This window comes from Phlebotomus papatasi, chromosome 3 (genome assembly GCF_024763615.1).
Source record: "Phlebotomus papatasi isolate M1 chromosome 3, Ppap_2.1, whole genome shotgun sequence".
NCBI lineage: Eukaryota > Metazoa > Arthropoda > Insecta > Diptera > Psychodidae > Phlebotomus > Phlebotomus papatasi.
The window spans coordinates 783,083-810,010 of NC_077224.1; the positions used below are offsets into that span (position 1 = coordinate 783,083).

Genomic DNA, 26,928 nt, shown 5'->3' on the forward strand with positions numbered 1-26,928 from the left:
GTCTGAGGTGATTTTAATGCCTTTATAATAATTTGTATCGAACACCATCGCCCATGCGGGCGTCATCATCATTATACGTAATCTTTGGCTTCTTCTTTGTCGTCTTCGGCCGTATGTTTTGGTCTTGGTTTTCGCTGATGGGAGTCAGGGCTGTATTAGCATTTCTCAGAAAATTTTACCAATACCATTTTCATTGGTTATTAATTGGATAAATATCTTTGTTCAGTTTCTTTGATGTTATGGCCAATATTATTGGCTCCTGGAAAATTTGCCAGGAAAAGTCTCTCTTTAAGAGAACTGTGGAAAATATGTTATGGTTATTGATTACATTTCTGGTGTTATTTTTAAAATTTTCATCTCCTTTTTTCAGCCTCGATTATCGTCATTATTGTTATTGACGGTGCCGTGAATACGTTCCTCAGTATTTTATGATAAAACCACCTTTCTTGTCTCTCACTCTTTTGTACTAAGGGGTGAATAAGTAATATTTTCTTGGTCGATCGTTCGAGATCAAAAAATCGGCGCCAATTTCATTTCAAAGATCGTCAGTATGCGCTCTTTTGTAGAAGATCCTTTTGACGGAAAACACTAGACCTTTCTTGACTTTCGCAATTTTATTCTTTGCCACGTTTCGAGGATGAATGTCCTCTTCATCAGGTATCGAATTTTGTTGGGAAAATCACGTACAGGCGGGAAATGGTTATACTTTTTTGGACTTGGATCACAGATTGCACTTTTAAGTTCACCATTCGACTGATCGACACAGAATGTCGATCAGTTCTGTGTCGATCAGTCGAATGATGAGCTTAAAAGTGCAATCTGTGATCCAAGTCCAAAAAAGTGTAACCATTTCCCGCCTGTACGTGATTTTCCCAACAAAATTCGATACCTGATGAAGAGGACATTCATCCTCGAAACGTGGCAAAGAATAAAATTGCGAAAGTCAAGAAAGGTCTAGTGTTCTCCGTCAATTCTTGCTACACCCCATCCGACCGAAATTCTTCATATCAACAAAGATCGTTTTGATATCGGAGCCAATATGAGAAATCGGCAACAAAAGTCAAGCATTTGCAATGCAATTGGTGATCAGCACCGATATCATTAAGATCTAAAATTTACGACAATTTCTACAATGGCCGATATTTATTTGGATATAATACCTTATGGCCATCTATAACAAAATCGTCAATTCAGTACAATTTTCTAAGTCCCTGTAAATAATAAAATGGGTTATCATTTGCTATAAATATAATGAGTTATTGCCTATTACATATCGTATTTAATCAATATCATCTTTAAAACAAATGGTGGAAAGTGTTGAAACACGAAGTTATCCAAAACGCAAGATACCAGAATTTTCGTTTTCATACTGAAACCGATCGCAATAAGTTAGTTGTAGCCGTAATCAAGCATGACATGAAGAAATATACTGTAAATTAAACTAAATTGAATTAGACAAACATGACATTAGTTATTAGTAGATGGTGATTAGTTATTTAGTTTATAGATCTTGATATTTTGTTTTAATTTTTTTTTGTAGTTTTTTTTATGTAAAAAAACACCCACTTTTCCAAACAGTCTTTTGGCTCGGAAGTGGTTTTTCTCCTCTCTCTATTATGTCTGGCCTATTCCCAATGTAACTGTAACAATGACTTTGTAACAAATAACATACAGTCTGTGAAAGACGTTTCCATCGTTTAGTCCTGGAGACTGGAATTAACACTAAGACGGCGATGGACGCATGGGAAGGGGAGTAAAAAGACAAAATAAGATGAAAATAAATTGAATTGAATTGATTGTCATTGATCTTTTTCAACATGAACTTGTCGTTGGCAGAAATCTTTGTGAAATGTTGACTATCGATGTTAGCATTGACTGTTATTTTCCGTCAATGCTACCATCGATAGTTAGATTGGCTATTCAAAAAAAGTTAATTGACTGCGTCAATCTTTTGATAAAATATTGTCAATTTTCGTAAAATCTTTACTAAATATAACGTATCAATTTTTTAAAAATAACTGTTACCGATCGAAAATAGTTTTCCGATAATCAAAGTCGATACTTCTAAAATATCGGGAAGGAAGTTAAGTTGTTTTTCTATACAAATGACATTATTTATCGTTGGCATTAGTTACAAAAGATCGACCTTACAAAATCAAATAAAAACAAAAATTTCGAATTTGATCTGCATAAAAAGAATTGGCAATCGATACCACTCTTAGCGTCAATTCACCTAATTAAGGCGCAAATATAGAATCAAACATTAATATCTATTCTTGAAAAGATCTGCGATCTACAAAAACGATTGCAGAAGAAACGTGATATATACCCGTCTTTTTAAAAGTGTAGGCAATTAAATTCGATCATCATACGAGCTGGCAATCTACACACATGTTAAGGAAAAATTGAACATTAGAGTACATCGTGATAAATTTAGAACCAGAGGTTAGGAGCGATTCTCGCAAAATATCGCCAATATTACTTCAGATATTAAAAAAGAAGGGCGACCTCTATGCCGATTTTCAAAGATATCGATAATAAAAATGAATCTTCGTAAAGATTGGCAATATACACCGATGTTAACGAAAAAAATTAATATTGTCTATTATCGCAAATGTAGGATCAGAGATTAAGATCGATTTTTGTAAGTGATCGCCAAAATACTTCACTGATTAAACAAGAAAGGAAATCTCTATACCAATTAAACAAAATAACAGTACTTAAATTCGATCATCACAATGATTAGAAAACTATGAGGCCATTTACACCGCCGCATTGGATTGAGATTGAATTGTCCCAAAATCGGATTTTGGGACAATTCAGTCTGAATCTAATGCGACACTCTAAATGGCCTCAGTGAAACCGTTTAGATTGCGGCCTTAGATTGAGACTTAATGATCCGAAGTCCGATTTTGAAACGGTCGCTATGACGACGTTAACGAAAAATTGAGAATTAGAGTACATCTTTGCAAATATAAGATCAGAGATTGAGATCAGTTCAAGATCGATCTCTATGCCAACTTTCAAAAACTATCGGTATTCATATTCGATCTTTATAAAGATTGGCAAACGGTATCAATACACATTCAAAAATCAAACATGATCTTTTGGAATAGTAAGATCGGAGATTAACGTAGATTTCTGCAAAATATTGGCAAACATCGCCGATATTTATAAAAACTCGGCAATCTATGCCGATTTTTTCAAAATATAAATGATCTTTGCTGATTTAACTGAAAATATTACCATATCAACGGTCAAGTAAACCATGGATCAACACAATTATCAACCCCTCGCTTTCGTATCTGGCGTGTCTTATTCACCTCTGAAGAGCCCCATAGTAAGAAGCTTACAGAGTGAAGATATAGGTATATAAAGGTGCTGTTGTAATTTTCATTCCGAAACACAACCTGAGAAGAAACCGGCTTCAAATAATACCTAATAACAAAATGCATATAAATTACATGTCTGTGTTCTCCGGCCAAGTCCGCCCATTAAGCTGTATCATCATCTTTCTGGGTGCTCTGTCTTGGCAGAGAGAGAGTCCACTCTCTCCTTGGCACCCAGGCAAGAGATATAAGCAAAAATTCAAAGCACATGGATTATATACCTGGTGGTATAAATATGCATATAAGAGGTGATATAATGTATATACACTCAAAAAAATCCACGGTTAAATGGGTATGTAAAACAGGGTTTGTCTATCAAACTGATGCCAAACCCTGTTTCAACCTAAACGTGACAAGGTTTGACGTACAAGTATTTTTTAAACCCTGTTTCAACCAAACCCTGAAAAGGTAGAAAGTCAAATCCTGTTATGGATATTGATTTACCTTGCCGTCAGTAAACCTTGGCAGGAATGAAGACCAATCCTCGTCACGATTATATTTTAAACCCTGTTTCGTCAAACCCTGGAAGGAGTATGGCTTAACCCGTAACACGGGTTACACTCAATCCTTGTTTCCATCAACCCCTGGCAAGCGGAAAAACAACCCTTGTCATGAGTTTATTCAAATCTCGCCTCCTTCAACCCCTGGATGACTATTTTTAACCCTTGTTAAGATTAAAATCAAATTTACTTGTAAAATAATTAAATAAAACTAGAAATTCTTATTATAATATTTTGCATCACTAAGGAAATAAAAAGTAACGGCTAGAATAAAAAGTTTATACTTTAGTCGTTATTTTCTTATTTTCTCAGTGAAGAAAAATATTAGATGAGATCATATATTCTGTCAGTAGAAGAGGTAAAAAGTTTGGAGTGGTATATCTCAGCTCCTGATGAACATAATTGGATGAGTGAACTATTGTTGGAAAGCTTGGTTCATTAGCTTTCAGAATCTGGTATATGTAATTGGCTATGGGTAAACCATGGTCATCCAGAACCATTTATGTCGAAGAAGACACTTTTTGCAACGTCATTTTTGACCATCTACTGCTGGGACCAGGAGTGACCCACAATTCTCGCACATGGACTGATTGTTAGAGGAACTCAGAGGTTATAATTTGTAGAAGAAACTTTTTTTTTGGACATCTTATTTTTTTTTATTCATCGACTTTTGCAAGAATTTTGAAGTGTTAAACGCAAGGAAAAAATTACTGAAATCCTAAAAGAGTGGTTTCTGGAGGGGAAGGATAGACGTGGGGATGAAATTGATATGATATTTGGATTCCTTGGATCAACTTATGGGGGAGTACTTAGAACATTCCAAGTCGATATCTTCATTAGTTTGTCCAGAAAATAAGATAGAAGGATTTCTGTCATTTTTTTCTATGCGTGTAAAATGTTAAAATTTTTGCAAAAGTCGATGAATAAAAAAAAGTAAGATGTCCAAAAAAAAGTTTCTTCTACAAATTATACCCTTTGAGTTCCTCTAACGCACAGTCCAAGTGCGAGAATTGTGGGTCACTCCTGGTCCCAGCAGTAGATGGTCAAAAATGACGCTGCAAAAAGTGTCTTCTTCGACATAAATGGTTCTGGATGACCATAATTTACCCATAGCCAATTACATATACCAGATTCTGAAAGCTAATGAACCAATCTTTCCAACAATAGTTCACTCATCCAATTATGTTCATCAGGAGCTGAGATATACCACTCCAAACTTTTTACCTCTTCTACTGACAGAATATATGATCTCATCTAATATTATAAAAGGAATTTCTAAGCCTTATTTAATTGTTTTACATGTAAATTTGACTTAAATTCTAACACAGATTGAAAAATGATCTCCAAGAAGTTTACTTAAGTGAGATTTGAATTTCTCATATACATACATCAGTGTAGAAGTATAAAAAAATTATAATTAGGTTAAGTAAACATTTAGAATTTATTACAATAAAATAGTACTTGTTTCTCTAACAATATATCATTATAATTCCTTATTTTACTATTAAATAATTACAATTTAACACAAATATAAGAATTTATAACTCCTAGTTATTTCATTACTTTAAACTTAATTATATTATTATTTTTTAAGGTATTATAAAAATATCTGTTATGCTTTTTTAAACAATATTGGCAAAAACTAGGGAGTAAATTTTACAACAGCATGAGAAAAGTTATTTTCAAAATAATTAAGCAAAAACTTAAGAAAATCTATCAAGAAAAATTGACAGTATTTGTTTACCTATATATTCTTTTTCAATATTTAATCTTATCTCAATGAAAAATAAATAAATATATCTAGATTACCTTAACAGCTTTATGGCGTCTACACACTAGTAGATTTTTTTTTAAATGCCTTTTTTAAAAAATTCTGACGTTTCTTCCTACAAGGATATGGGAAATTTGCTTTAAAAAGGCATTTTTAAAAAAAATTTCTACTAGTGTGTATACGCCAGCATGGGGTATACACCCTAGTAGAAATTTTTTGTAGTATTGGAACTTTAAAAAAAAGTATATACATATTCTTTGATAACAAAGTACAACATGTGAAGAATATTTTCTCATCTCAAAGCTTCAAGCCAGTGAGAAATTTTAGGATAGAGCCTTTACAAATTTATTTAAAGCCAATTGAGAAGCATCAACTGTAAAAGCTCTTTTTAAAATCTCAATTTGTGAGATTTATATGCAAATTTTTTCGAAAACTAATGCATCAATTTCATCAAAAATTTGCATACTTCTAGAGTCGATTGTTTAAAACTTAAACAAGGATTGTTTTTTTTCCTTGATCATACCTTATTTTGTACGGCGAAATGTAGTGTAAAATACGCCATTTTTTTTTCTTTTAAATAATGCTATTGAAAACAAATTTCATGTTTTTAAACTTTCGTTGAAATATAACTTTTACTCAACTGCTAATAGCAAATATTTAGTTTTCTGATTTCAGAGAAAAATTATGTGAGTTATGTCTCCGAAAATCATTTTAAAAGATCAGCCTCTTAAGATTTGTAAATGAAAATTTTAGAAAATATTGTTCTAATGTTGTACTTTTATGTTTCAGAGTTGGATTTGAAGAAATATTCTTTATTATATTTAAAAAAAATTAAAGAGGGCATATTATTTGGTTTCTGAAACCTACGTAATTCCTGAAATTAATCAATCCTGCTTCAGCCTGCACCACTTCAAAGGATGTGTAAGCAGGACGGTGGCAATTATTTTATTTTGCATTTTCCACTGCTCCCTGGCGTGCTTCTGCTCTCTCCTCTTGAAATTTTAGGTAGAATTTCCATGTTTCAGTATGATCCTCTCGTTCGAACTTCTGCAAATCTGTAGTTCCGACATCTAAGAAAAAATGGTAACATAAACTAAAATTACAAAATTTATCTTAACCGTTTAGACATGTAGATAGATAGATAGATAGTTGTTTATTAATTAGCAAAAAATGAGGCTAAATCCCGTGGAAAATAGAAAACGTATAAAACGGTTAACTCGAGATTAAAAAAAGAAGTTAAAACGTAATCTTGACACAGTTTAAAATTCAAAAGTCTTTAGAATATTTTGTGGTGAACAGCATTTCACAGTTTTTTCACTAAAATCACGAGAAATTTTATCGATTTTTTTAGAAAATAAAGATAAAGATAAGAAAATAATAATTTTTAAAATTTCGTGAAAATCCCGTTAAAAATACAGAAAACGCCGCACTTGAACTTTGGATGCGCACACTTTGCACCAATACTAACCGTGGCAAGGATGAAAATCAACCCTTGAGAGATTAAAACAGGGTCAAGGTTAAAACAGGGGTAAAATCCTAATCTTGACACGGTTTAAAATTTAGGCGTACGGAAAATCCTCAGTGAACAGCATTTTCACGCTTTTTCCACTAACACCTTCAAGAATTTCACCGATATTTTTTATGAAAATTAATTTCTCACTGTTTATTTAGGCATTGATGGTGGAAAATTGGGATAAATTCTGTGAAAACTTGAGGAAACGCCGCACAATGGCTTTAGACGCGCACACATTGCACCAATACTAACCGTGGCAAGGATGAAAATCAACCCTTGAGAGATTAAAACACGGTTAACTCAAGGTTAAAACAGGGGTAAAATCCTAATCTTGACAGGGTTTAAAATTTAGGCGTGCGGATAATCCTCAGTGAACAGAATTTTCACGCTTTTTCCACTAAAATCTTCAAGAATTTCACCGAGATTTTTTTAGAAAATATATTGCTCACCATTTATTTACACATTTACGGTAAAATTAACCCTAAATTCAGTGAAAATCTCATGAAAAAGAGAGAAAACTCCGCACTTTGATTCTTGACGCGCACGTTTGGTTACAAACTTGAAAAGAAAATTAAGCACCACTTACCACAGAACTTTTCACAATTTACTCTTCTTGTCGCTGATATGTCCCTGGGTGGTCACTGTGGGGGCTCATATTGAGCCCCAATCCCAGAAATGTCAACGCGAATGCCTCCATTCTTTGAGGCACACTGAACACTAAACACCATTCTTCTCTTACTGATTCCACTTGACAAGTTTACACGAGAAACCCTTAAATGCATTAAGAATCTCGCCATGATAGAAATTTAAAACCATTCAAACCTTGCGCAAGATTTAAACCGATGTGTTAAGGTTAATAGTCAAATCCTTCACTAAAAAAAGGAGTTAAAATTGTTGAAACAGGGTTAACTCATGTTTACAGTTTAAAACCTTTTTAAAATCAAACCGTGACTAACCCTGTTTATAGTCGATTTTAAACCTTGCCTCAAATAAGCTCTTTTCTGAGTGTATAATGCCAGGGATTAGCAACATTTTATTGCGGTTAATTGTGAAAAATTACATATTCCCTCATTATTTCCGATTACGCACAAGCAAGAACCGCGAGGTGATCAAGGGATTTCGCATTGATGGGGCATGATGAAAAGAAAGAGAACGCGAGATGTGTGCGATATATTTCGTTATTTACTAATTGAATTTATCAGTACGGTGCTGGAACATAGAGAAAAAAAACTGTCGGCAACATCTGAAAATTTGTGTCTAAGAACCGAAAAAAAATATATATTTCGTGGCGTCAATCGAAATATCTGCGCTTAAAATGCTTTTAACTGTAATTATCTAGCGATGTTGATACATTCAGCCAGGAGAATTCTCCCCGGAGGACCATTAAGATAGGAGAAAAACCAAGAAAAGGTTTTTTCGTTAAAATGTTGTTTGTCTTCATTAATCAGTATTTTTATTTCTCTTCCTCTCAATCGCAGCTCAAACCACATTAATACCACACATTCGCACGATTCATTCATTTTTAAATGCATTTCCATATCTTTACTCCTGATAACACTGAAAGAACTAAGAAGTATTTTAAAAGTTGTGGCTAAAGGTCTACGCATATACAAAAAGATAGGAACGGAACGTGAACAAACCGGCCCAATGATTTCATTATACACAGTCTTAAATTTTAAAATTTTGGTAATGAAAGTGAGGTTACAAAGGACATTGGGCAAAAATGTATGAGAGTTGGTCTATGTAGCGACCACAGATGGGACTAGGCGCATTTTATAGGTAATGGTGTAGAATGAAAAACTACCGAGACCCAGGACGATATTCGCCGGGAGTCCTTGTAAAAACGCCTTTATCCTTTCGAAAAAATACTACTTTGACATCGAATTACTCAACATCAGCTAAACGGATCTTCATGAAATTCGGTATGGAGTTAATGTATGACTTAAGCAATTTATCCAGTGATACTACCTCCTCCCCCCACCCCTCCTTCCAGTAGCCCCCATATAAAATGTGGACTTTTTTCATTATAACTTTCCTCTGAGAAGAAGTAGCAAGCTGAAAGTTGGTATAGGATCAAGGTTTATTAGAGGTTCCTTAATAATGTATACAGGCTTCTCCCCCTCCACTCCTTCTTGTAGTCCCCATGCAAAATAATGAATTTTCCCACTATAACTCCTCTGTGGAAAGAAGTAGAAATCACAAACCTGGTATAGGATCAAGGGTAATGGAAGGTACTTTAACCATGTATATTTCATGGTGTTTCAACAAGAAAAAAATTTTTTTGGCACTATTCTCAGGGTGCTGTATTTGATGAGACAAGAAAGTTTTTCTTCGACGACCATATGATCAGACGCCGTTTAGAGGTGGCTGAACGACCCTCTCTGTGGAACATTTTTCAGATTTTACACTACAGAGAGGGTCGTTCAGCCACCTCTAAACGGCGTCTGATCACATGATCGTCGAAGAAAAACTTTCTTGTCTCATCAAATACAGCACCGTGAGAATAGTGCCAAAAACATTTTTTCCTTGTTGAAATACGCGAGCGTAATATGCTTCTATTGGAAACATATTAATACAAATGGAGACAAGGGAAAGTTTCTAATTGGAGACAAACAGTGTAAGTGAAACCGCGACGAAAGGCTTCCAAAACCTTGTTGAGTTGCTCCTGAGTACAGGATTTGTTCTTATTCCTGGTCTTTTCTCCTTTCCAAATCCAAAACAATAAGAAAATCTCTCCAAAAAATCATATTTCTGGGGTTTCCTATTGAAGCATTTGCAGACACTTCAGAAAAACCCTTTTTGTTCACGAAATAGGTAATTATTTCATTTGAAAACTTCACGTACCGTTAACAATAAAGATTAGTACTTAATTTAACTAAAATTAGCCAGAAATATGACATAAATGTTAAACAAAACGAATAAACAACAGTCACTTTTTTGTGTTTTTCATTGGAAAACATGGTCGCTCGATGAAAAATTCGATAGTGAAAAGGTACACTTTTAATTTTTCGGAGAAATTAACAAATTAAAATTTGTGAATATGAATGGATTTTAGCTTTATTTGGAGCAAAATTAACTAAATAATGAAACTGTGGTATAGAAAATAAATAAATATAATTATTTAGTACTGTATTTATCATGAAAACAATGACGTTTCCATTTGGAATAGCGAAAAATTTCCATTTGCAGCAGGTTTTGAATTAGCTCAATTTACCCTACACTGAGAAAAAAAAGAGGCTACGATTAACTTTTTTTCGTCATAACTTTAACACTTTTTGGGTGTAAAAATATATCAACATTTTTTAATGTTAATTTTACACCTTTTGAGGATAAAATCAACATGAAAAGGGTAACTTTAACCCATAATACACCTAAAAAGAGTAATATTTACACCGATTTCGGATCAAAACTGTAGGGTAAAATTAACATTTTCGGAATGTTATTTTAACTTTTTCGGATTTCTCTCAAGTGTAATAAATAAAAATACTCCACTGAACAGTATTGAAAAGTACTTTTCATTTTGGATTTTTTTTTTACAAACAATGCAAAAGTTTAAATATTTATGACTCTTTAATTTGCCAAATGAATGGAGTGAATGGCTTCTTTCTTACCGGTACAGTACTTGGCGGTCTTCTTTGCTTTAGAACGGCACTTGTGAAGTCTGAAAAATGGGAAGTCTAATAGCTTAGTGTAATTTCTCACCGTGTATACATAATGTTTATGTGAGATGTGCATAACTAACACTGCATGCGTTCACATTGAGACTTGCGACAGATAAATTTACCCATTTTTACAACAATGTAAATCCCCCTTTGCGTGAAAAAAAAACGAAAGATTTCTCGTAATTTGTCCGTGGGCTATGAATTATTCACACATTTAATAAATTTTAAAAGTAGTGCTCTCGGGCTTAATTACTACCTCTTAGGTGAAAAAAAAACAGGCAGTTAAATGCACTTTGTTGCAATTTATGAGACTTTTAAAAATATACACCAACAGCCACTAAAGGTCTAATTGAATTTTATTATTACTTTTTTTTCATCTCATTAAAAAAAATAAGTTTAATGTTTTTTTTCCTCCTGTGTTTATTTATTTCTGTAAAAAAAAGGTTTATGAATTCTTAAGTGTTGCTTCACAGAGAGCACAAAATCCCAATGTCGAAGTTTTAGGAGAGCAAGATGATGCTCCAGAAAGCGAAATCGTGTCTTTGAGACATTGGCCCAAAGCTTCGTTTTATATCTCCCGAATTTTTTTTGTTGGTTTTTTTTTGGTTTTGTGCGTCTCTATCTCCAAAAATTGTGGTCACATCTTAAATAATTCCGCACAAAAATTTAATGGAGCAGCTCCATTTCTAGACATTGTGAGCTCCTCACCAAAAAGTCTGGCAGACAAAAAATCCATCAACTTGACATGAGTCCGTCGTCGGTCCACTGATTGTTTTTATGTTAAAGTTTTCTTAGCTTCTGGTGACTGAATAAAATGGACAAATAAAAATCCAGTGGCTTGAACAAAGGAATGACTTGGCGAAATTGCCTTTGGTTTTTGCAAATAATTTAGAGGAGATGGAACATGGAAAGAAAACTTTTTTCTTCGGAAATTTTTTCGAAAGAAAAAAAAACAACAATTGAATTGAAAATAAAGAAAAATAGCAACTTTTTCCTCCACTACTCAAATTCGCAGCTTTTTTACTTTACAATATTGGATCATTTTAGGCATTTTGGTTGGCCAGTTTTAATACCACAAGAATTCCCTCGTATCGCATGGGCTTCTTCCTTTTCACGTGATTCCACCAACAATTAAGGAAGAATCCTTTAGGTCACCGCCAAATAATTTCCCGCTGTTTGCGGATGAGATCTTACACAAGGAGGAGGAGGACAAAAATTGAAGAAAATATTTGTCATAAGTACAGAACGACAGAATTGCTCTCGAAAGAATGATGGCAAGTAAGGGAATTTAACAAAAAAGAATGTCAACCCCTTTTGAAATGCCTTCAAAATAATTATGTGCATTTCATTGCACCGTCGTGTTGTCCGTTTGGTTGACGGAGAGGATGTCGCAGTTGATTCTTCCCAACCGCCGATCTCGGTGTTGGACCGAATGGGACAGAAAAAAAAGTTGAAGATGGAACAAAAGAATTGGTAAAACTGCGACAATTTACAATCCACAGGAGATATCTCAACGTCAAAATATAAATGAACGATAATTGCAAGCTTTTATTGCTTCTTTTTCCGTGCGAAAACACAGAATTGCAATCATCATTATAAGTTGTAAGCTTTGGTGCCCTCTTAACTCTTCACTTGTTGACATTCGCATAATTGTTCTGATTGTCCTCAAATGTTCTAAATTGTATAAAAACAAACAAGTATGTTGTTGCAGCTCCAGCCATCTAAAAGAAAAAAAAATGAAAATACAAAATACAGTGTTTCCATTGAACTGGAAGTCCTTTTATAGAACCAAGTTAAAACGGAAACCGCCTATCTCAGCTATTCTTATCAACTATTGTAAGCACTTTGTATCTTGACAAGTTCAAGTCTTCAAATGAAAACATTTTTTTTTCAATTTTGAACTCAGGATTAAAAATTTACAAGGCGTAAGATGAAGCATAAACAAAATCCTAGCTAAAAATTAGGGTGGATTAGGCACTTTGGCCACATTTATTAAAATATTCAATTAGGGTAAGTGTGCCAAATTTCGGCATAGTTGCATGCAAGCCCCAAAGTCTCAAGTTTGAAATGTAATATCTTTAATACAAATTGATTTTTTTATTACTTATTTTTGAGGAGTATTGCTTAGAGCCTTATGTAGATAGTTTATCGTCTTTATTTACTCCAGAATCATTCTTAATACATTTTTAAATAAATAAAAATAAAGACATAGCTTTGGTGCTCTATTTCGGCCACCTTCATTCTCATAGTTTCTTGCCCTTCAGGAATTTTTCCAATGCCTTTTTCACGTCATCTCGTTTGTCGAAGCTACATTTTTTGTTATTCTTTTGCATTGTATAATCTCTAGAGTATTGAATGAATTTTCGGTTTGATGAAATGTAGCAGATAGTGGATGGAAAAATAGACCTCTCTTGATTTTTACTCTTTAATTCTTCAGGTCTACAAAGCATTTTTTGATATCTCTAGGGTATGTAAAAACTAGAAATTCATGGAAATTCGAGGAACAAAAGAGGTGGCCGATATTGCAAACTGGCCGGAATTTGGCACAATTACCCTAATTCTGAGATAAAGAAAGCTTAAAGATTGAACTTAAATATTTTGTATGCAAAAAAAAATTCTAAATCGGATTTAACACTAAACCTACCGACTGTTTTTGGTCGTTTTTCCTAGCGCGTTCAGTCAAATAACAGACCGCGGTAGGGTAGGGTAATCAACAATTTTTTCTTGGAAAAGAGCCAAAAATTAAAATTTAAACACTAAAAAATATATTACATGCATTACATGCATATTTTAAGAAATTCATAAAGTTTAATTTTGACATTATATCGTGTGTGTTAATTTTAAAAAGTTCTTAAACCGGTCAATTTGACCAGGGCTTGGTAGGTTTAGTGTTAAGTACAAATGACACTTCATCTATTCTAATCTTGTCTCAAAATTTTCTGGGTTTAAAAGTTTAAAGAATCCTCTCTGCCAGCTTTAATATTAAATATCTAATCTAATCTAATCTAATCTAATCTAATATTAACCGGAGAATACGGATAAATCTTTAAAGATCGATTTAAAGATTTAATGTTTAAAGATTTATCTCAGAATTGAGGTGAGTGAAAGGATTAGAAAACCGGTGATCATCAAAACTTTTAAAAGAAAGTATCCTAAATACAAAATACAGTAGACTCTCCCAAAATCAGGCATTTGGGACCGAAATGTTAACCAGAATAAGAGACAAATTCGGGCAACAAATTGTTTGAAATGCAACGATTTTTTGTTCATCTGCATACTCATATTGAGCTTATATGCTCATTGGTATTATAAATTTCATGAAAACCTCTTAATAATGCAAAATCACATCAAAGCTAAGACAAATCATGACAAATTTGAGCATATTTGCTAAATTTGATAATCCTAATCAACCTTGAAAAATGTCAGCAAACTTTTTTCGAATTTAACTGCCGCCTAAATTATAAAGTAGCCCGATCTTAAAAGAGCCGAATTAGCGAGAGTCTACTATACTCAGATATTCAGATGACAGCTGTCAGAGATTTAACAAATTCAAAAACCTTTTATACATGTCATTTTCTCTGCCATTTTCACTAACAATGGTCCCAGATATCGGTGAGTTAAGCGTAAAAAACAGAAGGAAGAGTAAAAAGTAATTTGACTAAAATGTAGGGTAAGAGCGCTACTTTCGGACGAATCAAGCTTGGGACAACTCAATTTTTTTTTCTATGTTCATAATAGATTTTATCCATAGTTTTTTTTCCCGGAAATTTGAGGGATTGGATTAGCTATTAAAATATAGTATTACAATAGATCAAATTTATTAAAAAAAAAAACATAATAAAAAAATGAATTGTTCGAAGCTTGTGTCAGCCGAATGTAGCGCGCTTTCCCCTACACCATACAAAAATTCAAGCATGTGCCAAGTTAATTTTTTTATATGGAGCTATTTGAAGCCAATTCCTAAATTGATCTCAGACTCAGCTCACAGTGCTCCGAGGAAAATATTTATTTAAACAAAAATTTAGTATATTTATCCCTCCATATGAAAAGGTATTTTATAATACGGAAAACCTTCTCACTTTTTTGTTATTTAGTGTAATGGTCGCGAGTGCAAAATAAATCCTATATAAATTTAAATCGAAGTATGAGAAAGTGGCTTCAAATCTCAAGCAACTTGCCAGGGGCGTGCGAAAATTCAATGACAGATCCATGTTATTTGAAGGGGCTAAAAGCACCCCTTTAGGACTCACAAATTCAGAAGTGGGATACCCACTATTTTATATTACAAATTTAGGGGAGACTAGGGTAATAGTAAACACGGGGTAATTTTAAACACTATCGGAGCTCTTTAAAAAAAACGCGAAAAATGGATCGATCAACATATCGATTCCTCAACCTACCATCGTAATAGGATCCCCAACCCCATATTATCCTTGAACACGGAGGATAGTTCATACATAAGACATTTGCAAGTAAACAAATAAACATTCTCCGAAACCATTACTTAATCCCTAGTTGTCCCCAAACGTACGACTTATTTCGGAACGGAGGGAGTAAAATTTAGTGCAAACTTTCCCAAAGCTACATAATTTTAAGCCATGCCCCCTAGAATAGTTTTAGCTTTATGAATAGTTTTATGTTTATGTATTTACCCTATTTCGTCCTTATACTTACAGTGTATAACAGTGTATTATCGATAGGGAAAAAGTTGCTTGCTGAATAGTTATCGTCAAAATGTTGCAATCTGAGAGAGAAATTTTCAACAATATCCATTGTGTCCTTGTTCTTCATTCCATCGATGAAGAGCAAACGCTTGCACCTCTTCATTTCATTGGCTGTTGCTTGTCCAATGTTGGACACTATGATCAATTTCAGAAGATTCGGTCCAAACCACATGAACATTAAAGAAACTTTGAAGAGTGCAACAGAAGCATCCAATTCGCTTAAAATCCATATTACCATAAAAAGTTGTGATGCTGTTAATGTGAAATCATGGGTTGATGTAAATAAGTTTACAGGACCAAAAATATCATTTAGAATCTCATTGCTTTTCTGCAATTTCTTGAAGATGTCCGTGATAAGAAGGAGACTTTCTTCAGTATTGAAATCCTGAGATTTTTTCGTGAGACATTGACGAAGGATTTCAAATCGCTTTCTCACAATATTGGCATAAATTACAAAAGAGAAATTAGCAAATCTCGCCACAGTCACTTGGTAATTGTAGAAGAAATATATGCAAAATTTGTGAAAATTTAAAGAAAAGCTGTAGGAAAAAAATTGTGATCCGTATTCCAATGCAAAATGATAAACAAAGAAGAATAATAGAAAAATATTTCTCCTTCTCATTGGTCCTTTGTAATCAAGAGAAATATTGAGTTCTTCTTGAATAATTTTGTCAATTGAATTAATGTTATTGAGGAAATCCACTTGGCCCTTCTTTCGGACGTTCATTGTTACGATAACAGTGATAAACACAATATACGTTACTCCCATTTCAAATACTCCAATCACTGTTGATAATCGACTTTGGCGCGTTAGAAGGGGATTGTTGAGAGAAAATAGATTTTCCTCGATTAAAATGTTGATGCCCGTAAAATAAATCACAAAAATAAGCCCAATTTGCAGGATACCATTAACTATATGCCACTTTGAATAGCAAACACTGGAATCTTCATTAATTTTGAACGGTGACACACAGATAAATCTCTGAATGAAGAGAGTTATGCTTAGAGACTTGAAGAAATTCATCTTTCTCCGTTGATAATTACAAGAAACTATTTGCATTTACAACTTCCTCTTTACTTTTTATATCGCTCCAAATAAATTCAGTATAATTGCTGTCAATAATCAAACTAACCAAGATGTAGATAACTCAATGGGACGTATTTTCATCAATGAATAATTTAATTTTGATAACTTGAATAAATACAGGGTATTCAAGAAGTGCGATTATTTAATAATAATAATAATAATGCTGGCACAGCATTCCATGAAGGAACTAGGCCTTCCCGCAAGGGGATTTCTAGACACACATTATTATTCTTTCTTGTACGGGATGAGGTTGTCAGTCCCATGCCCGTGGAATCAAGTGCAGTGAATCCGAACACCTTTAACGCCAGAAAAATTCCTGGTGACCTAAAGGGGATTCGAACCCGGGACACTTGCATTATAGAGCGAGTGCTCTACCACTTGACCCATTGAGTGCGATTATTTAGTACTGGGAAATCTAATTTTAGTAAGATGATAAAAGTATTTAAACAATATAAAAAATAAATACCAAATATATTAAAATATGCTCTAATTTGACGCAGAATGTTAGAAACGTTTGAGGAGAGTACGACCTATTCCACAATTATTAACCCAGTTGACCGTTTAACTGTCAATCCTCCTTCATCATTGCCACAACACGCTATCAATTGAAAAGAACTGAATGAAAATCAGCGATAACTTTAAATCGTCCCTTATGACTCCGGCACACCTTTCAGATCATGAAAGTTTCATGAAGCCGAAATTTGAATCCCGTTCTTTCTCATACGTTTTGCATATATCGCTCCTTGGAAATTACAAGGGGCCAACTCAATCTGAGGCATTTTTCAGGAGACAGTATGAAAGATTCAACTCTGTATAAATAATTATCTCAATTAAGTATGTTAATAAAAACAATTTAATTCTTTTCTATTTGTATGAGCATTATTATAAACATCGAAACATACATAATTTTACCTTTCAAAATATGTTTTTTTATGAGTTAACTCTTTGTCACTCTAAATGATGCGCAAATTTTCATGAAATTAGAATAACACGGGATCAACTTCCTTGAGTTAGTCCCTTGTTTCACAAAAATTTGAACGATAAAGTTATTTTGTGCCCTTTGACTTCAAACAAAACCGCGCAAGCAATCATAAAGAGTAAAATTTTGAAAAACTTTTCTAATAACGAAATTTATTGACTCATATCATCTGAAATTTTATTAAATTCTCTGTTTGAGTGCATTAAAAAGTGCATTACTTTTTCGTATATGTGACACCACTTTTATACTTTTTATTTCAAATACAAGATTTACCTTGAATTATTCCTCTTAACAAATTTTGAAGGTCAAAGATTAAAAAGCTCTAGAAAATTCGAATTCGTTAGAAAAGTCTATAAATCCCGGACCTACCTAAGCTGATTCTAAACGGTTAAACCTTTTTTTTTATATTTAACACTTCAAAATGCAAAAGACCTAAAAGAGATTTTTGAGACACCCTGTTGACTGAGTGCGTATCAATGAAATTGATTTAAATATTTATTGTCGCACACTCTTGATGGATCAATAAAACGTGAAAGTCCATTTCAAAGTGATATAAAAATGCTCATTAACCCATTGACGACCACTGTGTTGCGTTCAAAAGCGTAACACTATAATAGCTAATAAAAGACCATTTTAAGATTCATCCATTTCTTTAACGATTTCACATGAAAGCTTTTGAGGACATAACGTTACCGAAAATATATAGCAATTACTGTTATTAAGAAAAAAAATATCTTCTGAAATATTATGGGAAAAGAATTAAAGCACCTAAATGATCCTGACAATCTTGATCGTTCTGCAAAGACAAAAGAAAATAAAATGACCAAGAGGAATATTAACGTGATCTTTCCTCGATGAACTGATGAGAGATGATGATTTAGAGAAATGCGATGCGATCAAAAGATTTTCTGAGTCTCAAGTCAGTCAAAATTTTTATAAAAGACATCAATCGCCAAGTCACCGCGCAAATAATTCCTCTTGGGCTGGTTTTTTTCTCCATCGTCATCCGGCCAAAGTAGACGACTGTCCATGCGAATCTCTGCAATGTGGTCACTTTTTGCTGAGGGATTCTCCATCTTTCCTTGCACAAAGAATTATTCCCTATAGTTACCGCACTTCTTTTGCCCAAGACAAACGATGAAACGTGATGTGGAGACTTGAAGAGAAGGAGAATATGACATTGGTGAAAAGGCATATATACTCCGCGGCCTCACAATAGCCCAACATCCAAATGGATCTCCTCGAAAGAAGAGACCAAAATGTATTAAGAGCATTTATAATGCCTACACATTGTTCAAAATTTGCCGTCTCTTGAGCAATATTATCGTGGTTGAGGAGCAAAAACATTATTAAAGGAGGAAGGGGGCTCTGATTCGATATGTTTGAGTCCAGTGATGAATAATTGAGCTCCATTCGAGCATATTTCTATTCTTTTATTGGTCAATTCTTCATGAAGCATCGTTTTTTTTTTCTTCTCTACATCCCCCATCTCAAATTTTTGTTATATCTCTCTCTCGTTGTAATTAATGATGGTACTTGAATGTTTTCCTCATCTTCCATTTCCAGATGAATGAATTGGAACCAATTCTGGAGTCCAGATGCTCAAAGCAGGCAAGATTTCTCTTCTGCGCAACAATGTTTCCACTTTGCTCACCGGAGGTACCACGTCCTGTTCCGGCATGCAGAAATCTCTGTGAAACTGTTAGAAGTGACTGCTCAGAGATCCCTGGGGTCTGGCCGAAATTCCTCGACTGTGACAGTTTACCACAGCCGGGAAATAATGAACTCTGCATGCAGGTAAGAATTTAACAAAAATCTTATAGAGCTAGGGGAAACTGGGGCACCACCAAACACGGGGTACCACCAAACAGTGCGATTTTTTAATCGGATATTTGATATCAGAGGATAAGACCTATAGGAATTTATAGGCACTATAGGAATGCTTGTCCATTGAAGGAATGGTCGAGATAGTCCAAGTAGTTTAGAAATAAAAATTACTGTTTGGTGGTACCCCGTGTATGGTGGTGCCCCAGTTTCCCCTATTACATTTTTTTGTTAATTTAATATCATGTTTTTTTTTCTCCTTTGCGTATCTTTCGGATATTTATCTTGCATCTTTATTAATTTATTTTAATAAATTGCAAAAGAAATTTTATGACAATGCCTTAGTTTTAGTACTAAGATAGCCTAACTCAGAATTATTAGTCTCTTCTCATGGGAAATACTTAGTCACTTGCGAAAGAAGATTTGCTAAATTTATCGTTTTAATTCAATGAATTTTAATGCGTTTGTACATTCACATGTAAATTAGCACATTGGTAAAAAGTATTAATTTAGTACACGCATGTGCTAAATATTGAAAACTGATTTTGGACTACATTATTAAAAGAGCTAATATTGATTCAAAATATGTTAAATAAATTAATAAACATGTAAAGTATGTCAAATCTAGCTAAACTTGTGCTAAAATCAAACTTTAGACATTTTTCAATATACATATTCAAATATTTCCATTACAAAATTACAGTAGAGCCTCGCTATAGGCCATATTTGGTTCCAGATTTGACACTTGGGTCGCACTATAGTCCATGTCATTTTTTAAAATTATCAACGACTTTTAGTATTGAAATTGCTCGACGGCTTCCACTTTTTTTGCGATTGTGGTACTTGTCCTCGCTCTCTTCATTATGGATCACAATTATCACAACTACTCAATAAAGTTTGCCAAAAATATTAAAATAATTATGACAACATTGGATGTCGCGTACTAAAAAACATAACCTAACTTAAAATCAGTGTTTTGAAATTAACAGTCAATAAATTGTGGACTATAGAGCGATGGCCCATAGCGGGGTTCTATTGTAAACCTTTTGTAATCAAACTTTCATACAATAGACACCTGCATTTTAGTACTTAGAGGTGAAGGAAACAGCTTCACGTACTTCAATATTACTTACTATTCTTCTGTGAAACTAATATAAACTATATTCAAGCAAACTATTATTCGGTTCTTTTGGATGTTGTTAAACTAAAACTATATCGTACATATGATTATTATAAATTACTTTAAAAGATATTCTGGAATATGTTTAAATCAACATGATTTTCTTCGAACATTAAGCATAATGAAATGAATAATTTTCAGTTGCATAAATTATAAGAAATATTGGTAATTTTTTTGAAAAAATTAGTTTAGTACATCTATGTGCTAAAATTTTAAATTTTACTATGTACAGTATATAGTGAATTTTTCGTGCTTTCAAGATAATAACGCCAGAAATGAGATGAAATTCCAATTCCCTAATGGGATGAGAACAGATTTAAGTGTTTCAGAATATAAAATAGACTAAAATTGAAAAAGACATTATTTAAGAAATGATAAAATATAGGCTTCTCTTTGAGAATTACAACTTTTTATTTATACTAATTGAGGCTTTCTCCAAATCATTAAATCTTGAAAATTATTTGTGAAGCTCCGTTTCCATTAAACTTAATGGTACTATTGGAATAAAAATAAAAATGGGAAATCTTCTTCTGAACATTTTTTTTAGTACATGACTGCCTTCTTATGCTTCTGTATAGAGGATTCTTTACTGTTGGTCGACAGTTTTGTGGTTTACAACACAAAAAGAATTATAAAACAGTCATGACAGGAACCAGTACTAAAAAGTTCGATTATACAGAAGCACAAGAGAGCAGTCATGTTCTAAAACAAATGTTTAGGGGAAAGACATTTTCATTTTCAATCAACTTAGCACCATAGCTTTTTTCATTGCAATTCACACAACCTACAATAATGCAATGGATTTAGATAGTAAATTGTGTGTACTAAAAAATGTGTACTAAAATTATAATCCGTTTTTAGATTTATGGTAACGGCCAAATTAGCTAAGAAGCCTGACAATTTGCACTAGTATTTTCTAAATTAAGGAAATTCCTATCTTGTACCACAAGAATAAATTATTGGTTTGTTCTGTGTGGAAGGTACTAAATTATATATTCACTGCATATTATATATTCATTCATAATTCATAAAGACTCAATATTCCTAACTTACTCATGAAAATGTTATGCTATTCACATTGATTTTCACTTAGGGTAACTGTGCCAAATTTCGGCATAGTTGCGTGCAAGTGCCAAAGTCTCAAGTTTGAAATGTAATATATTTAATACAAATTGATTATTTTTATTCCTTCTTTTTAAGGAGTGTTGCTTGGGACTTTATACGCAGTTTATCATCTTCATTTTTACACAAGTCATTCTTATTCCATTTTAAAATAAATAAAAATGTAGACACAGCTTTGGTGGCCTATTTCGGCCACCTACATTCTTAAAGTTCCTTGACTTCCCAGATTTTTTCCAGTGTCTTTTTCACATTATCTCGTTTGTCGAAACGACATTTTTGTTATGTTTTTGCATTGTATGATCTCTGGAGTACGCAAAAACTAAAATTAATCGAAAATCAAGGAACAAAAAAAGTGGCCGGAATTGCAAGCCGGCCGGAATTTGGCACACTTACCCTATAGGTGTTCAAAAATAGTTGATATATGTCTCCGACACTCCTTAATATTTAGAATTTGATCAATTTATTGTTAAAAAGATAGACTTGGGTCAAAAAAATTGATATAAACAGACTGAGAGGAAGGCTTCCAGGCTTCGCAACATACTCCGTTTTTGAACACTTTATATTTTTCTCATAATGCTTTAATGATATAACTTATTTTTTTTCAGGAAATGTATGAATTCATTAAAAAAAACTTAGGAAAAAATTGAAGTGTTCGAAGCCAGAGTGTGTGCGAAACTTGAAAACCTTTCCCTAATACACGAAAATTTAACTCTTTCCGGATCACAACATATCCAACGAACGAATTTTAGTAAAACTCACTTTATTGTAAGTCTTAGTGGTCAAATATGATACTTTTGTAGAGAAAAATTTTTTTCCGCCTCTAGAAAATTGGAAAACTCATGGGTACTCTCGTCCCCAAAAGGACGAAAAGGAAACAAACTTGAATTTTCCAAAAGCCAATAATATCAATTTTGTGAGTCCCAAAAGGAGACGAAAGAGTTAATGTGATTCTCATAATTTTCTTATGTAATAACATATTAATGCAGGCTAAATTAAACCTATTTTGCAGGCCAAGTCTACCTTTTTTTTTCAATATTCTAAATAAGTAACTGAAAGACATAAATCACATATTTAAACACGCATCCGCGACATTTAACGTTAATTGCTTTAAAATTTTAATGAGCAAAGTGTGAGACTCAGACTCAAGAAGTTCATGAAGATTTTAAGCTTGAGAAATAACCACATTTCCAGGATTTTAGTTAGAATTTAATGTAATGTTTGCATATTAGCAAAAGAAAATTTTCTCTGAGTTCAGAAGCAGAATTCCCAGAAGAGACTCGCTTTTCATGTCAATAATTCGAAGTGTAGTGTGCATGGTCAGAAGAATTCCTCCATAGGCCCTCAAGGCAATATCCATGGTGGAAAGATATGCAAAGAGAGAATCATTTACGAATAGAATTGCAATTTATTAAACTCGCAATTATCATTTGGTACCCCTCCAAGCTATGCTTCTTTCACCTGAGAAAATTACAGTCAATAAGCATTTTGTGGTGTTTGATGGCTCTTTGCAGATTCCCCAAGAGCGCGATGTGGAGCAACAGCCGTCTTCGCATCAGGCGCCAAATCTCTGGCCGTGGCTCAATCTTAAGTTGCCAAACACTCACCTCTTCAAGTTGCCATCTGTGGCTACGTGCCCCGTGAACTTCACCTTGGCTGTGGACGAGTGCGTGCCACTGTGTCGAGCTGATGCCCTCTTCACGGCGAGACAGAAGAAAGCAGCTGAGACATGGATTCTGGTTCTAGCTGCAATCTGCTTCCTCTTCACTCTCTTCTCCCTGGTGACATTCTGGACAGAGACCACACGATTTGGTTTCCCAGAACGGCCTGTGCTATTCCTCACGCTCTGCTACAATCTCCTCAGTATATGCTATCTCGAGAGGATTGTCTTTCATAACCGGGGTTTGGAGATCTTCGATGGGGAAAGTGGCAGTGGGGTTTGTGAGGTGAATCCTCCATGCTTAGCTTCGTACATCACCACCAGCTACCTCACCCTGAGTGCCGCATCTTGGTGGCTGATCTTCGGGCTATGCTGGTATCTCAGTACGGAGAAACAGTGGTCATCGGAAGCACTGGAACGAAAGTCTGGAGTATTCCATGTACTTGCTTGGGTTCCACCACTTGCACCACCAATTGGGGCACTTCTGTGGGGTGCTGTGAGACCTCATGAACTCACAGCCATGTGCACAGCACCTGGCTTTACAGAGATCCCTGCTCTGATACTCCTCCTCATGGGAACAGTACTCATCGTCCTGTCAGCTGTATCCCTGCACAGACTGCAGCATTCCTGCCACTACGATAAGCTGCAGCAGATGATGACTAGGATCCTCATCTTTGGTGGGATTTACTTCGTTCCCGCCACTTTGGCAGTTGTACTGTCGTTCTTTGAGCACCGGGAACCTCTGGTGAAGATCTGCCAGCCAGGGGATGCTTGTGCTCCGCCAGAGAAGGCTTCATCGGCTGTGAGCCTAGCTCGATTGTTCTTCATCCTGTTTGGGGGATCTCTAACGGGGATCTGGGTGTGGTCGAGGAAGACATGCAACTCATGCCGGAGTCGCATTTCAGCCACTCCGGCACCCTCCTGCGTAGTCATCAAGTCCACTACGGCGTCATTACCAAAATACAAGTCCAAGGGATCAATAGCATCGGCCAGTGTGACGGCACCTTTGTTCTCTGCACCACACCAAACCGCCTCAATTAGTGCTCATTCGCGTGTTTAGAACACCATCCGGGGGCTGCCCGTGGAGATGGCAGAGGGAACGTGAGAGAGAGAAAATGTGTGAATTGTGCTAGATTGTGTGAATTACTGCTATGCAATGAATTGAGATTGAAGTGAATGCTCAGGAGATTTCTTATCACTTCATTAGGCAGTCTGCGCTTCTTTCCAACAACAACAAAAAAAATCCTAAAAAAAATTCTCACGAAATTAGTGATCATGTGAAACGATGGCGCAATTCTTTCACCAACCCGGACAAGTAGTATACTCTGTCTGGGAAAAGTGATTTATGGAGAGCTTATAAATGCGTTTGTGAAAGACTTCTACAAACCTTTACAAATCACTTTTGTAAAAACAATAAATTTTATACACTTTGTTGAACAATGCAGATAAGAAGACGTAGGCATTAAAGAAAGAAAAACGATACGAAAATAATGTGAATATAGTGATAGATGTCCTTATTCTCTTTTTTAGTCAATTGGTTATTTAAAAAAAAAAGAGATGGCAAAGCGTCCCAGCTTTGCGGAATACTCGAACTCACGAGACAGAGCTCACTGTGAATTAGCTTTTTGCATAATCTTTTGGAATCACTGATCTACTAGAGATTAAATTGATTCATAAATCAATCACAAAAACATTTGATTCATTACCGATGAAATCCGATGCAGCCGGATTCTAATTTGCAATACTTTTCTAAAAAATCAAATTTTAAGCAAAAAGAAAAATGAGCCTTCCAAAGTAGTTGACCTTTGACCTTCAATAATTCAAAATGGCGAATTTTCCGGTCATAAGTATGTTTGGGCGAAATGTTCGCTCGCTCGAGCTCTAAGACATATCCAAAAATCATTGAAAAAGCTTGGGCCAATTTTTTGCAAAATTGGAAAAACTTTGTTTTTTGGGAATGTTAATAATATGGGATGTAAAATTATTCAAAAATCGGTACTTAACCTGTTCAATACCGATTATGACCGATGCAGTCGGATTCAGAATTTCAATACCTTTCCAAAAAATCCAAATTTAACCAATTCGGTTGAAAAATGAGACTTCCAAAGAAGTTGACCTTTGACCTTCAATAATTCGAAATGGCGAATTTTCCGGTCATAGGTATGTTTGGGCGAAATGTTCGCCTGGACTAGCTCTAAAACATATCCGAAAATCATTGAAAAAGCTTGAGCCAATTTTTTGCAAAATTGGAAAAACTTTGTTTTTTGGGAATGTTAATAATATGGGATGTAAAATTATTCAAAAATCGGTAATTAACCGGTTCATTACCGATTATAACCGATGCAATCGGGTTCAAAATTTCAATATCTTTCCAAAAAATCCAAATTTAACCAAATCGGTTGAAAAACGGGTCCTCCAAAGTGATTGAACTTTGACCTTCAATAATTCAAAATGGCGAATTTTCCGGTCATAGATATGTTTGGACGAAATGTTCGCCAGGACTAGCTCTAAGACATATCCAAAAATCATTGAAAAAGCTTGGGCCAATTTTTTGCAAAATTGGAAAAACTTCATTTTTGACCTATTTTTGAGGGATAGGGAACGTATGAAAGGGGAGGGGGGAAAATAAAGAGGTTGGGCACGAGATAATGTCATTTGAGGAAAGATCACCTAAGACCGGAAGTCAATATCTCTTACCGTTTAAGCTCCAGAACAGTGCAAAGTTGAAAAAAAAAGTCGATTATATTTATAACTGCTCTCTCTTTGAGTTCGAGCAGTAAAATAGGTTATGTTCAACCTAACCTCAAAATTATTCCACTTAACCAACTGAGGCACAAGCATAAGAGGTTTTATACTTCTTGAATCACTCTAAATATCTTATTAAATTTTTAAATTCATCAAATTCCAATCTCTGCACCTAAATCAGTACTGACCGCAATAAAAAGGTTTGAGGTTAAATATCACGCATTTGATAAAAATATAGCAAACATAAACTCTTGGCTAAATAAAGAGGACAAGGCTCAGAGAAAAGAAGAATTTTTGTGAACGAGGCATTTGTATTCTTTTTCTACTTTGATTTCGTTTTTTTTGGTATATTGACAAAAATTCTTGAAAGAGTCCAAAAATACCACATGCATACAAAATGCATTGATTTCATTTTTTGGTACAAAAGCAAGAATACGAAATTTTTCGTCAGACGAAGCTTTAATTAATATTTATTTATTTTATGAATTATTTGTTAATTTCTTTTGTACATTTGCAACTGATGATACTTTGATGTAAATATCGACACCATGTGAATTTTCTTTATACATATATATGTATTAAGTGATAGAGAGAAAATGATGAAAAGAAAGAATTCTATGAATATAGACAAGTCGAAAAATGAAGAAAATGAAATGGTCTTTTTTATTTCGTCATCGTCGAAATCCTCTTTTGTGCTACAATCTGCTGCGTTTTGAAAAGAAATTCCACATAAAACTCCCAAGAATCCTCATATAAAGTCATGCGGTGTTGGTAA

The 26,928-nt window shown here is 34.2% G+C and overlaps 1 protein-coding gene across 1 annotated transcript in view; it reads left to right on the forward strand.

Annotated features, from left to right (window-relative positions):
- Positions 1–26,793, forward strand: part of LOC129806343 (frizzled-3) — a 42,049-nt gene extending 15,256 nt beyond the window's left edge. Inside the window, exons 2-3 of the mRNA XM_055854894.1 lie at positions 19,192–19,422; positions 23,263–26,793. Of these exons, the coding sequence (XP_055710869.1) occupies positions 19,192–19,422; positions 23,263–24,468 (1,437 nt within the window). The 3' untranslated portion in view covers positions 24,469–26,793. The remainder of the gene's footprint in view (positions 1–19,191; positions 19,423–23,262) is intronic.
- The last annotated feature ends 135 nt before the right edge of the window (positions 26,794–26,928 follow it).